This window comes from Pseudophryne corroboree, chromosome 1 (genome assembly GCF_028390025.1).
Source record: "Pseudophryne corroboree isolate aPseCor3 chromosome 1, aPseCor3.hap2, whole genome shotgun sequence".
NCBI lineage: Eukaryota > Metazoa > Chordata > Amphibia > Anura > Myobatrachidae > Pseudophryne > Pseudophryne corroboree.
This window is the reverse complement of record NC_086444.1, coordinates 308,638,143-308,652,590: the sequence shown is the minus strand read 5'-3', so window position 1 is coordinate 308,652,590 and position 14,448 is coordinate 308,638,143. Positions and strand designations below refer to the sequence as shown.

Genomic DNA, 14,448 nt, shown 5'->3' with positions numbered 1-14,448 from the left:
CAGTCAGTGTATGTGTTCCCTCCTCTGCCTCTCATACCCAAAGTGCTGAGGATTATACGGCGGGGAGGAGTAAGAACTATTCTCGTGGCTCCGGATTGGCCAAGAAGGACTTGGTACCCGGAACTTCAAGAAATGCTCACAGAGGACCCTTGGCCTCTACCTCTGAGAAGGGACCTGCTCCAGCAGGGACCCTGTCTGTTCCAAGACTTACCGCGGCTGCGTTTGACGGCATGGCGGTTGAACGCCGGATCCTAAAGGAAAAAGGCATTCCAGACGAAGTCATCCCTGCTTTGATAAAAGCCAGAAAGGATGTAACCGCAAAGCATTATCACCGCATCTGGCGGAAATATGTTGCGTGGTGCGAGGCCAAAAAGGCCCCGACGGAGGAATTTCAACTGGGTCGATTCCTGCATTTCCTGCAAGCAGGAGTGTCTATGGGCCTAAAATTAGGATTCATTAAAGTCCAGATTTCGGCCCTGTCGATTTTCTTTCAGAGAGAACTGGCTTCAGTGCCTGAAGTCCAGACGTTTGTTAAGGGAGTGCTACATATACAGCCTCCTTTTGTGCCTCCAGTGGCACCCTGGGATCTGAATGTTGTTTTGGGTTTCCTAAAATCACATTGGTTTGAACCACTCAACACTGTGGACTTAAAATATCTCACATGGAAAGTGGTCATGCTGTTGGCCCTGGCTTCAGCCAGGCGTGTGTCAGAATTGGCGGCTTTATCCTGTAAAAGCCCTTACCTGATTTTTCATACGGACAGGGCAGAATTGAGGACTCGTCCTCAATTTCTCCCAAAGGTGGTTTCAGCGTTTCATCTGAACCAGCCTATTGTGGTACCTGCGGCTACTAAGGACTTGGAGGACTCCAAGTTTCTGGACGTTGTCAGGGCCCTGAAAATATATGTTTCCAGGACGGCTGGAGTCAGAAAATCTGACTCGCTATTTATCCTGTACGCACCCAACAAGCTGGGTGCTCCTGCTTCTAAGCAGACTATTGCTCGCTGGATTTGTAGTACAATTCAGCTTGCGCATTCTGTGGCAGGCCTGCCACAGCCAAAATCTGTAAAAGCCCACTCCACAAGGAAGGTGGGCTCATCTTGGGCGGCTGCCCGAGGGGTCTCAGCTTTACAACTTTGCCGAGCTGCTACTTGGTCAGGGTCAAATACTTTTGTGAAATTTTACAAATTTGACACTCTGGCTGAGGAGGACCTGGAGTTTTCTCACTCGGTGCTGCAGAGTCATCCGCACTCTCCCGCCCGTTTGGGAGCTTTGGTATAATCCCCATGGTCCTTACGGAGTTCCCAGCATCCACTAGGACGTCAGAGAAAACAAGAATTTACTTACCGATAATTCTATTTCTCGTAGTCCGTAGTGGATGCCCATCCCAAGTGCGGATTATCTGCAATACTTGTACATGGTTATTGTTAACAAATCGGGTTATTGTTGTTGTGAGCCATCTATCCAGAGGCTCCTCTGTTATCATGCTGTTAACTGGGTTCATATCACAAGTTGTACGGTGTGATTGGTGTGGCTGGTATGAGTCTTACCCGGGATTCAAAATCCTTCCTTATTGTGTACGCTCGTCCGGGCACAGTATCCTAACTGAGGCTTGGAGGAGGGTCATGGGGGGAGGAGCCAGTGCACACCAGGTAGTCCTAAAGCTTTTCTTTTGTGCCTAGTCTCCTGCGGAGCCGCTATTCCCCATGGTCCTTACGGAGTTCCCAGCATCCACTACGGACTATGAGAAATAGAATTATCGGTAAGTAAATTCTTATTTTTTGTGTTCCCTTTATTTTTTTGAGCAGTGTATATATATATATATATATATATCAGGGCTGGCTCCAGGCCTACTAGCACCCTGAGCGAGAAAATGTAAAAGTGCCCCCCCCCCCCCCCAACCCCTATGCGCGCGCCTTCGGCGCGCGCGCTCCAGGAAAAGTGGGCGTTTCCTCCTGGGAAAGTGGGCGTGGCCTCATAACTTCATATTATCAGACTATAAATAAATATATTTTCACACCCCCTCTACGCACACAATTAGCAGCCTTACACTTATCAGCCACAGTAGTGTTCCTTACACACAATGGGGGTGATTCCGAGTTGTTCGCTCGCTAGCTGCTTTTAGCAGCATTGCACATGCTAGGCCGCCGCCTTCTGGGAGTGTATCTTAGCATAGCAGAATTGCGAACAAAAGATTAGCAGAATTGCGAATAGAAAATTCTTAGCAGTTTCTGAGTATCTCGAGACTTACTCCTACACTGCGATCAGCTCAGCCCGTTTCGTTCCTGGTTTGACGTCACAAACACGCCCTGCGTTTGGCCAGCCATTCCCCCGTTTCTCCAGGCACTCCTGCGTTTTATCCTGGCACACCTGCGTTTTTCCGCACACTCCCAGAAAACGGTCAGTTTCCTCCCAGAAACACCCACTTCCTGTCAATCACACTCCGATCACTTCAACGATGAAAAATCTTCGTTCTGACGTGAGTAAATCTACTAAGTTTTGTGCTAAAATATTTAGCGCATGCGCACTGCGTACCATGCGCATGCGCATTTTTGCCTTAATCGCTCCGTTGCGAAAATCGGCAACGAGCGAACAACTCGGCATGACCCCCAATGTCTCCAGTATAGTGTCAGATACACATAATGTGCAGATACATATGCCCCCCAGCAGTGCCAGCTACATGACATGCCCCACAGCAGTGCCAGCTACACATGACATGCCCCGCAGCCGTGCCAGCTACACATGACATGCCCCCCAGCAATGCCAGCTACACCCAATATGCCCCCCAGCAGTGCCAGCTACACATGATAGTGTTCACTTTTTAGGGCAGGGTGCAGATCACAGGGAGGGCACATTTTTAAGTTAGGACAGCAAAATGATGTACATACTGTAATGCTTGGTGCTCCCCCACCCGCACGCCAAGGCATATACAGTGCGCGCCGAAGCAAAAACTTAGGGGTGTTGCTTCATGGGGAAGGTGCGTGGCCACATAATAGTGGCAATTCGCATTACACCACACAGTAGTGCAGCTAATACACTTTGCGCCAGGCAGAGCACTGAGACACATTGCATAGCCACAGACGCCTAGCGGGAACACTACATGATATGCCCCCCAGCAGTGCCAGCTACACGTGACATGCCCCCCAGCAGTGCCAGCTACACGTGACATGCCCCCCCAGCAGTGCCAGATGCATAAATGGCCACACAGTGCCAGATATGTCCCCACAGTTCCAGATACATAAATGCCCCCACAGTGCCAGATAAATAAATGCCCCTGCAGTGCCAGATAAATAAATGCCCCCGCAGTGCCAGATACATAAATGCCCCCAGTGCAGATATGCCTCCACAGTGCCAGATACATAAATGCCCCCAGTGCAGATATGCCCCCACAGTGCCAGATACATAAATGCCCCCACAGTGCCAGATACATAGATGCCCCCACAGTGCCAGATACATAAATGCCCCCACAGTGCAGATATGCCCCCACAGTGCCAGATATGCCCCCACAGTGCCAGATACATAAATGCCCCCAAAGTGCCAGATATGCCCCCACAGTGCCAGATAAATGCCCCCACAGTGCAGATATGTCCCCACAGTGCTATATATATATATATATATATATATATATATATATATATATATATATAAATGCCCCCATGGTGCAGATATGCCCCCACAGTGCCAGATATATAAATGCCCCCAAAGTGCCAGATATGCCCCCACAGCACAGTGCCAGATATGCCCCCACAGTGCCAGACAAATAAATGCCCCCACAGTGCCATATATATAAATGCCCCCACAGTGCAGATATGCCTCAAACAGTGCCAGGTAAATAAATTCCCCCACAGTGTAGATATGACCCCACAGTGCCCGATCCATAAATGCCGCCGCTGCTCACCTCACCTCACCTCACCTCACCTGCGGCGTTGGGAGTGGGAGTGCTGCTGAGGGCGCGGGCGCCGTGCGGACTCCTCTAAATCAGCTCTGTGCGCGCTATGCGCGGTGCCGGCATCTGACGGCAGACGCTGGCGCCGCACAGCGCGCACACAACAGTTAAGGGCGGCCGGGTATCGCTGCAGGCTGGGCTGGCTCCAGGCAGGAATATGGCGGCGCCCATTAAGGGTGGCGCCCTGCGCGGCCGCTCTATTCGAACATGCCTGGAGCCGGCCCTGATATATATATATATATATATATATATATATATACACAGCAATTAGACCTGACTGGTTTATTGTCCATTTATCCAGCCGAGTGCCACACCATTGCAGGACTATATATATATATATATATATATATATATATATATATTTAAAGTATGGCCTTAAACTGTAATTATGCATCAGAAGTGGTGTTCACACCAAAGACATATCTCTTCTACCCATTACACAGAATTATGGATACTATTCTTATTTGTGTCTTACAAATTTTCTCCGGACATCTGTTCTCTGTTTCATGCTATATTGCTAATCCAGACCTTGGTTATGGATTTTTCTTTTCTTTTTTTATTACCAAGTGTATTAGTGGTTTGGTGCTTGCTCGCCATATTCATGACTCATTCATCGTCAAAGGTCAATCGTTAAAAATATTGACTTGGGTTAATTAATGGCGTGAGGGGAGACCACATATATATGTTTCGGGGAACACGTCAGGGCTGCCCATTATCCCCCTTACTGTTTAATCTATGTATAGACCCTTTGTTCCGTATTCTACAATCTTAGACAGAATTTAAGGGCATTAAGGTGGGTGGGGCAGAAATTAAACTGTCGGCCTTTGCGGATGACGTATTATTATATATCGATGACCCGAAAATGTCTCTGCAAAAAATTTTGGGGAAATTGGGAGATTTTGGGGAAATCTCAGGATTCACAGTTAACCTGGGTAAATCAGTAGGTCTTTATCTGAATCCGCGGATTACCACTCCGCATTGGGGACGACAATTAGCAGTGAGGTGGGCAAGATCATACATCGACTACTTAGGCATTCGCCTCCCCAAGCGGCCGGCAGAGCTATACAGATTAAATATCTCTAAGGCTCTAACAGATACGGCAAGGGAGCTAGAGGGCTGGGCACACTTGATGCTGTCGTATGTGGGGAGAGCGAATCTCATTAAAATGGTGACGTTTCCAAGATGGTTATATATATTACAGGCTTTACCTCTGCTTTTATCTCAAAAGGATATTGGTTCACTGAATGCCCACTTTAGAAGATTTATCTGGGGAGCCAAAAGGCCACGCATAGGGCTGATAAAATTGCAACAACCGGTTACCAATGGAAGGATTAATTTTCCTAATATATTATATTATAATCACGCGGCGGTATTGAGATATCTACGAGATTGGTTGTCTGAAACTGACCTATATGCAAATACTTCTCTAGAACAACAGTTTTTAACTAACTGTAACTTGATGGGTCTGCTACATCTACATGATAGTGAAGTAGAAGACAGTATACGTAATAACCCTTTATTATGGACTACAAAACGTCTTTGGCATATACTCAGACACAGACAAGACTTAAACTCCTATAACTCCCTTTTTTCACAATTCCTTCACAATCCTGACTTTCAAGGCGGGCTGGCAGCCTCACCATACGATAGACTAAACTCAGAAGGACTGCATAATGTGGGGTCACTTTTAGACAAGGACACTAAAGCACCTCTTTCATATTCACAAGCATCGGAGAGATTCCAGAGTTTCCAGAGATACCCTTTTGCATATATGCAAGCGAAACACTATGCTATGTCGGTGATAGGCAAATTGTCTGACAAGGATTGGAATAATTCTTTAGATGTGCTGCTAAAGTCGGATTTAATAGTAAAGGGAGCGATCTCACACCATTATACTTTCCTGAGGCAAAATAATAACCACAATCTTATTCAGTCGGGTATGAACGCTTGGGTCCGCATTATTCCCTCTTTGACATGTGATGGATTGTTGAAGTCATTATTTTGGTCGAGAAAAACAATGGCGGCGATGCAGTATCAGGAAATGTTTTTGAACATTTATCATAAGGCTTACTTTTCGCCCCATAGACAACATTTAGCAGGATTGATACCATCCACTTCTTGTCCCAGATGCCACGCTGATATAGCGGATATGTACCATTATTTCTGGAAATGCCCCATGTTGAGATTATTCTGGCTCAAAGTTAGACAATTTGCTCTCAATAACTTGGTAAACTATATTCCTTTTACTGATACATGGGCAATATTCGGTATGTTACCAGGAGAATAACGAATAGAGAGGGGATGTAAACGCCTGTTATTAATTATAAGTGCGAGCACTCGTAAAGCCATCTTGCAGACATGGATTGAGGCAACTCCCCCCACCCTTAAACTGTTTAAAGATAAACTACACCATGTATTCAACATGGAGTGGATTGACACCATGCTGGAAAAAGAAAAGCGTTCAGCTGGGTTCTTTGGAACCTGGGAAAGCTATATTGATACCTTGCCGTCAGACATGCGTTCCAGAATACATGAATCCCTAAAACTCACGCGTTGGTACGCTAGTCGGGAATTATCTGGGGACCCGCCGGTAAATATGTTACCATGATTGCCCTAATAAACCCACTACATCTTGGGGACAAAGAGACGGATAGCGACAAGAAGGGTCGGGGGGAATTGTTTCCTAAACACTAGTCTTATGGGATAGGACATTGAAATTTATTTCTGTATAACGGATGTATCTCTTTCTTATTGGGATGTGCTGCTGACTCAAGATATCAGTATGGTATGTTTAGATAACATCATGAAAGATGTTATATAAGACACGTTACACTGAATTTTGTTTGTTATCATACATGTTTTTATTATCAAGAAAACTGTACACCTTGTGGTATTTTACGTGTTTCAATAAAAATTATATTAAAAAAAAAAAAAAAATATTGACTTGGCCTAGTGACTTCAGCTTCCTTGAGCAAGATGTCTGGCATTCAAGTGTCACATTATGTACCCTGAGATGCTAATGAAGACCGAGATGTCAGCTGTCATGCACAAGTGCCTGGCTGAATCACATGAGAAATGGATGGTCCATCATTGGAAACACAGGGAACCGTTATTTCAGACCACACATACTGCTGAAAACCATCTGGATTTACTTTGTCTGTTTCCGAAGTCGCCAGCGTACAACACTATCAACATAATAGGATTCCATCAGAAACTAGGACATGTCTGAACAGTTGCAAAACAACACAATAGAAAACACATTTAGATTATTTTTTATGTTGTCTTAGTGTGTGATCTTGGGGCTGATGCAGGCTTGAACGCAAGTCAGTCTTGTGGACGCATATTATGAGTTATGAGTTTTCTCTCTGCAGCCGAATTGATGCAACTCAGTCACATCTCCACTTGCGGATAAATGGGTGTCACTTGGCGTTTGCACATTTTTACATTTAGTGAGGGTAGGTTAGTAAAGTTGTGTGGAAGTGTAATCACACCTGCATTGAGACTGATATCTGGCACCAAGGACAGGGCAGGGGCGTATCTACCCATTGGCCAGGATGGCACTCGCTAGGGGCGCTGGCAAGGAGGGGGCGTCACCCAGCGGTGCCATCCACGGCCAGGGGGTAGAATCAAGAAGTACTGTCAGTGTCAGACTTTGTGACTATCTGTTAGTGCCGATGCCAGTGTCCGGTAGCAGCACACCGCACCTCGCTTGTAATCAGACTCAACATAAACTACAGCTCCCAGTAGACCTTGTTGCCTGTAGCTCCCGGCAGCAAGGGCTACTGGGAGCCTTAGTTTATTTTGAGTCTGATTGATCACTAGTGAGGAGCTGTTCCGCTGGACACTGATTGACGCCGACAGTGACAGACAGTCGCCAGGTACAATCTCAGCCAAAATAAGGGGGGTGGGGGGGGGAGGCACAGGACTGCACTGCCCTGCATTGAGATAGGGTAGTGGATGGAGTGGAAGCAGGGGGGGCGGAGCTACACGGCACTCACTGCCAGGCAGGTGTGGTATGTTAGGTAGATTAGACTTAGGTCGACAGTGTCTTGGTCGACCACTATTGGTCGACAGTAAGTAGGTTGACAGGGACTCTAGGTCGACATGATAAAATGTCGACATGAGTTTTTTTACTTTTTGGATGTCGTTTTCTTTGTACAGTGACCGGGAACCCTAATTAGTGCACCGTGTCCCCTCGCATAGCTCACTTCGCTCTCCATGCTTTGGGCAAGGTGCCTCGCTCCGCTACCGCTGCGTTCGGCACAGGTTACCATTTCCCAATTGTAGTCCACGTGGATCGTAAAGTATTGAAAAGTAAAAAAAAAGAAAAAAAAAAAGTGATAAACTCATGTTGACCATTTGTCATGTCGACCTAGAACATGTGTACCTAGAGCCCCTGTCGACCTAGAAACCATGTCGACCTACTTACTGTCAACCAATAGTGGCCAACATAGACAGTGTCAACCTACTTACTGTGGACCTAAAGACCGGATCCCCTGCCAGGCAGCCCAACAGCATGGAGGAGAGGGAGAGAGAGGACAGCGTGCTACTAAAGTACATGCAGTCAGTGTACCCTGAGGGTAATTCCGAGTTGATCGCAGCAGGAACTTTGTTTGCAGTTGGGCAAAACCATGTGCACTGCAGGGGAGGCAGATATAACATGTGCAGAGAGAGTTAGATTTGGGTGTGATGTGTTCAATCTGCAATCTAAATTGCAGTGTAAAAATAAAGCAGCCAGTATTTACCCTGCACAGAAACAAAATAACCCACCCAAATCTAACTCACTCTGCACATGTTATATCTGCCTCCCCTGCAGTGCACATGGTTTTGCCCAACTGCTAACAAAATTCCTGCTGCGATCAACTCAGAATTACCCACCCTGTTTGTAATGAGGGGGATGACGGACACTATATAGTCTGTCTGTGTGTGTGTCTGTGACTGAATTTATGTATGTGTGTGACTATGTATGCATGTATGTTTGTGTGTATAAGTATCTACTGTGTTCATGTGTTTATTAGTGTGTGACTATGTATGTCAATAAGTGTGTAACTATGTATGTATGTATGTGACTAAATATATGTGTGCATGTGTGTAATTGTATTTGTATATACTGCATGTGTGACTGTACTGTATATCTTTTTTTTTTGTGTGTGTGTGTGTGTGTGTGTGTGTGATGGTATGGACGGGATGTACTAACCTCTGCTGCCGCGTTAACTGCTTTTCCTTGCGCTCCCTGCCCTGACACATTCTCCATGGTAACCTGTCTCCGACTTCCCCTCCCAGCGTAGTTATTCGCTCCTTTGTACACACATACCGCCTCTTCACCACCGCGGCCACTCAGGTCTCAGCTTTGTTGTTACCGCGCTCCCCCTTTGCTATTCTCTTGCGCATGCGCACATGCCACAGCATCCCAAGCAAAGGGGGAACGCGGCATCAACAAAGCCAAGACCTTTACTGGCCGCAGCTGTGAAGAGGTGGTATGTGTGTACAAAGGAGCGAATAGCAGCGCCGGGAGGGGAAGCCGGAGACAGGTTACCATGGAGAATATGTCAGGGCAGGGAGCGCAGAGAAAAGCAGTTAACGCGGCGGGAGAGGTTAGTACATCCCGCCCAATGTATGTTAAGGTGCAGACACACAGTGCGATATGGACTATACAGTCCATATCGCACAGAAACAGTGCATATCGCACCATGGGGGTCATTCCAACCCAATTGCTCGCTGCAGTTTGTCGCAGCGCAGCTATTGGGTCAGAACTGCGCATGCATCGCCGACACATGGCAGCCATCGTTGCCTAGCGATTGCCTCTGAGGCGGAGGGGGCTGGACGGTGGCGTTAAGCCGCCGTTCAAAGGGAGCGGTTCGGCCAACGCAGGCGTGGCCGGACCGTTGAGGGGGGCGGGCCGCGGTGGCTGCGTGACATCACAGACAGCCGCTGCGGGCCGGGGAGCGATGAGTGACTCCCGGCCAGCACGCTAAAGCTGCGCTGGTCGGGAGCTACTCTTGAAGTGCAAAGGCATCGCCGCTGTGCGATGCCTTTGCACTTCTGTGGGGGGGGGCATTGACATGCGGGGCGGGCTAGCCCTGTGCTGGGTGTCCCCCCGCATGTCAATGTGAATGATCGTAGCTGTGCTAAATTTAGCAAAGTTACGATCAACTCGGAATGACCCCCCATGTGTATAAGCTTGCGATGACGATGTGCGTTCCTGTGGGATCGCCATTGCAAGAAAATATAGTGTGTGCAAGCAGGGCTGATGCTGACTACATGCCTCTGGGCACAATATAGTCAGTATCAGCCGCGACACCTCGTCGCACCGTATGTATGCACCTTAAGTGTATATGTGTGTGCCTTTGTGCAGGATCAGATATACTAATGGCAAAATGTGGTTTGACCACATTCCCCATCTAAAAATAGAAATATATTTATTTGCACTGGTCCACATTTCCATTTTCTATTTGCATTCCCCATATGCCTTGTATACAGGAGTGGTTCTAGGAACGGGTAAGCCGGGACTGTGCCCCGGGGCACTGCGGCCTGCGGGCATGGCCGCAGTCACCCCCCGCAGGTGCCCGCCGCACACCCGCACCTTGCATATCGCAGTCCCCAGCTACAGCAGGCGCCGTGAGCTGCGTGGGCGCCCGCTGCAGCCGGCACCATTGTCAGACGCTAGAGGTCCTAAAAGACCTCTAGTGTCTGTGCGGCGCTATGGGAGAGACATCATGACATCTCTCCCATAGATCCGAGGAGCGGGCAGTTAGAGACGGAGGGCTGCAGCGGTCAGGTAGCAGGAGCGGGGCTGGTGAGTATTGTGTGGTTTGGGTTTTTTTTATTTATTTTTTATTTGTGTGTTTGTAAGCGGCGCTACTAGGGGGGCACATCTGGTAGTGTAATGTGACTGACAGACACTACTATGGTGTAATGTGACTGACGGACACTGCTGTGTGGTGTAATGTGACTGATTGACACTGCTGTGCAATGTAATGTGAATCGGTAATATTCTGTGACAATGCCCCTTTCCTATGAAGCCACGCCCCTATTTTTTGGCACGCACTAACCCTGTCTTGTCTGTCAGGGTGGGGGGGTGCCAAAGGAAACTTTCATCCTGGGCGCCACAAGGTCTACAATTGGCCCTGCTTGTATAGACAGTGTTTTCTATAGGGGTACTACTGTGTGGCGTAATGTGAAGAAGAGACACTACTGTGCGGTGTAATGTGAGTTATGGTCACTACTGTGCGGTGTAACGTGATACTGTGTGGCATAATTTGAATTGGAAGTACCATTCTGTGGCTACGCCCCTTCCCCACAAGGCCACATCCCTTTTTTGACATGCCTTCCTTATTTCAAATATGTGTGTTGTGGTGGTGGGGGCGGGCACCAGCCACTTACTTTGCTAGGGGCGCTCGGACCCCTAGATACACCCCTGGGACAGGGCACACTGGCAACGAGAGTGGTTATGGAACCAAGTCTATGGATAGGGGCAGTACGGTTGCATAGATGCATAGAACTTGGCACATGGTTGAATATCTGCATTTAGTGCCATGCGCCGTTGAGCACAATGCAAGTGTAATTACAGATGACTTCATTTGGACTTTACATTGGCATCTTTATGTGGGTATTAGCTATATGCCGGCTCTTATTGTTTTACAGGACAGCTCAGAGCTGGCCCTAGGCACAGGCAAACTAGGCAAAATCATAGGGCATTTGGAATGCCTAGGGGCACAAGTAGCTTCTGCTGATTAAAATGATATGCAGCATGCCTATATATATCCTAGTCATATAGCAATGCAAATAAGATGCATTTTCGCCAAAAAAAAGCACCCAACTTTAGCAATTCAGTGTGATGTAATGTGAATAAGGGGCACTACTGTAAGGAGTAACGTATATAAGGTAAAGTGGTGCTATTGTGTGATATAACGTGAATAAGGGACACTATTGCATAATAAAATGTGAATAAAATTGCACTACTGTGTAGCATAATTTGCATTGGGGGTACTATTGTGTGGCCATGCCCCTTCCAAACAGGAACAGGCCCCTTTTTGGGCTGCACGCCAAATGTGCGCACTGTTCATATTTAAAATATAGGGGCTTGGAGCACCAAAATGAGAACTGCTATGGGTGAGGGGTGATGGTACTGGGAAAGGGGTGCAGGGTCAGAGGTGAAATTAGCGACGGTGCAATCCTGCCTAGGGCATCATATTGGTTAGGGCTGGCTCTGGGACAGGTCATGCAGTATGATGATGGTCTGATCAATCTTTTCACACTTATTTTACATCTAAAATAATATGTGCTAAATTAGTAATCAAATACTAAGAGTAGATTTAGTATAATACAACTACATCTGCCTAGGGTGTTAAAATTGGGAAAAATGGGAGAAGCAGAAGCAGACTATTGTCACACTGAAAAAAGCAGGTACTGTATGTGCGTTAATTAATGTTTCGTATTCAACAAATAACATGATACATCCCAGAATCACAGGCCCCTGGTATATGACTGTTCATGTTAAGGTGCCTGTACACTGCAGTTTTGATGGTGATGGTTTTAGACGTAATTAGACACAAACAGTGCTGTAACAGGGTGGCACCGTACCCTGTGCCTGCTACATCCCCAGACAGAATGATATCATGACATCATGCCAGTGGGGGGATGCCACCAGCGCCAGGACATACACCACTGTACAGGTGTGCATGTTTGGAGGCAGGCTGTGGTACAGTATACTGGCGGACAGATGCAGTGGCAGTGACTGTGCAGGCCTGTACCACTCGCACACCCCTAGTTACACTCCTGGACACAAATAGATATGGCTACATTCAGTTATGTGGATATCTGACAAAGATGTGTCTGTGGAACTGGTGTCAGTAATATCAGAACAGACAACTTTCAACATAACATATGATGTGTCTATTCATTGTTGTCTTTTCATTTTAGGTGGAAAATATGCTGAATGAAGTTAAATTTAGTGAATATGTGAATACTGGAAAACAAGTTACACACATAGACCTTGGGGATTTTCTGAAGCTTTACATAAATCACAGACCTGCTTTTGGGTTATGTTTGAAGGAGCTTCAACAAGCTTTTCAAGTTCTTGGTTTTACTAATGAGAAAGGAGAACAGGCTGTTAAAAGAGGAGATTTATTACAGCTGCTGCAAACAAGAGGTGAGTAACCAAGACGGGTGTGGACCATGAGATCTACAAGCAGAAGGTCTACAGTGATTAGGTTGACCACTAATGGTTGGCCTGCATAAGGTCGACAGGGTCATTAGGTCGACATGAAAAATGTTGACACATGAAAAGGTCGACAATACTTTTTAAAGTTTTCTTGGTGTCATTTTTACAGTGAAAGCACATGGACCCCAAATTAGTGTACCGCGTCACCTTGGCAAGGTGCATCGCTGGTTACTATTCCCACGTGGATGGTAAAGTATGAAAAAAATTATAAAAAAAACCCCAGAAAAAGCTGTCGACCATAAGCACTGTTGACTTATTGACCTTATGCATGTCAACCGTTAGTGGCTGACCTAATGACTGTCAACCTTGTCATGGTCGACCTATAGTCCGGATACCAACCAGGACACATTGTGCTTCAGTTACATGTAGAAAACGTATTTTTACATATATGGACTGTGGAAGGAAATATATACAAACATGAGAAGAACATACAAACTGTGTACAGATAATGTCCTGGTTGGAATTGTTCTGACAGGACAACAATTCTAATCATTGTGGCAACATGCATCCTGCTTCTGTGATTTCATTTTACATATTCAAATTAAGGTTTGAGGTCTTTTTCAAATGACATTGCAAAACATGTGCGTTTCATTGTCTTTACTTCAGTATTGCAATTTTTAGTGTTAAATAGCCCTTAGTACATTGGCAGATTTGGAAACCACATGGAGGTTGCAATATAAAGTGCTTTTCCAATACTGCACCCAAAATGTATCCTGCCATTAGATGAAGAAAAACTAAACAACTCTTGTATCTCTCATTACAGTCAAAGTCATTGCCTTTCCTTTCTCTTCAACTCTAATTTAATATACTTACATACTCTGTGCCCTTAATGAAGTGGGTTGCACATGGGGCATAATGCTGAGAATCGTTGGTCCACGGATAGGGCAAATGAGATGTGGTTTTATGAAAATTGTATCAATTTGCCCCCTTTCTATAGGCTTGCATCTAAAACCTTAGACTTATTATGTACAGTATGTGAAAGGTACACTTTATGGCTACAATACAGAGTCATGCTTTGTGGAACTGAAGCACCCCATTACTGTACCTGGTATTTCCTAAGCATTATTAAGGGTTTGTTTGAGTCCCTTTCAAAGAGAATTTAGCACCATTTATGGCTAATATCTGAAATGACAAAGATTTTTAAATATACTCCAGAATAATGTGGGTCTAGATGGAAACTTAGATTGGGATATATAATTATAGTAGATATCTGACAATAAAGAATGATAACTATAATACGGTACCCTGTGGAGATAGACCCTCCTTTTCTATATTTAATG

At 46.1% G+C, this 14,448-nt stretch overlaps 1 protein-coding gene across 3 annotated transcripts in view; it reads left to right on the top strand.

Annotated features, from left to right (window-relative positions):
• The window catches only part of CFAP251 (cilia and flagella associated protein 251), a 263,063-nt gene that overhangs the window by 214,836 nt on the left and 33,779 nt on the right, over positions 1-14,448 (top strand). For all 3 annotated transcript variants that reach the window (XM_063964473.1, XM_063964472.1, XM_063964474.1), the window contains one exon: positions 12,868-13,096. In XM_063964473.1, the coding sequence (XP_063820543.1) occupies positions 12,868-13,096 (229 nt within the window). The remainder of the gene's footprint in view (positions 1-12,867; positions 13,097-14,448) is intronic.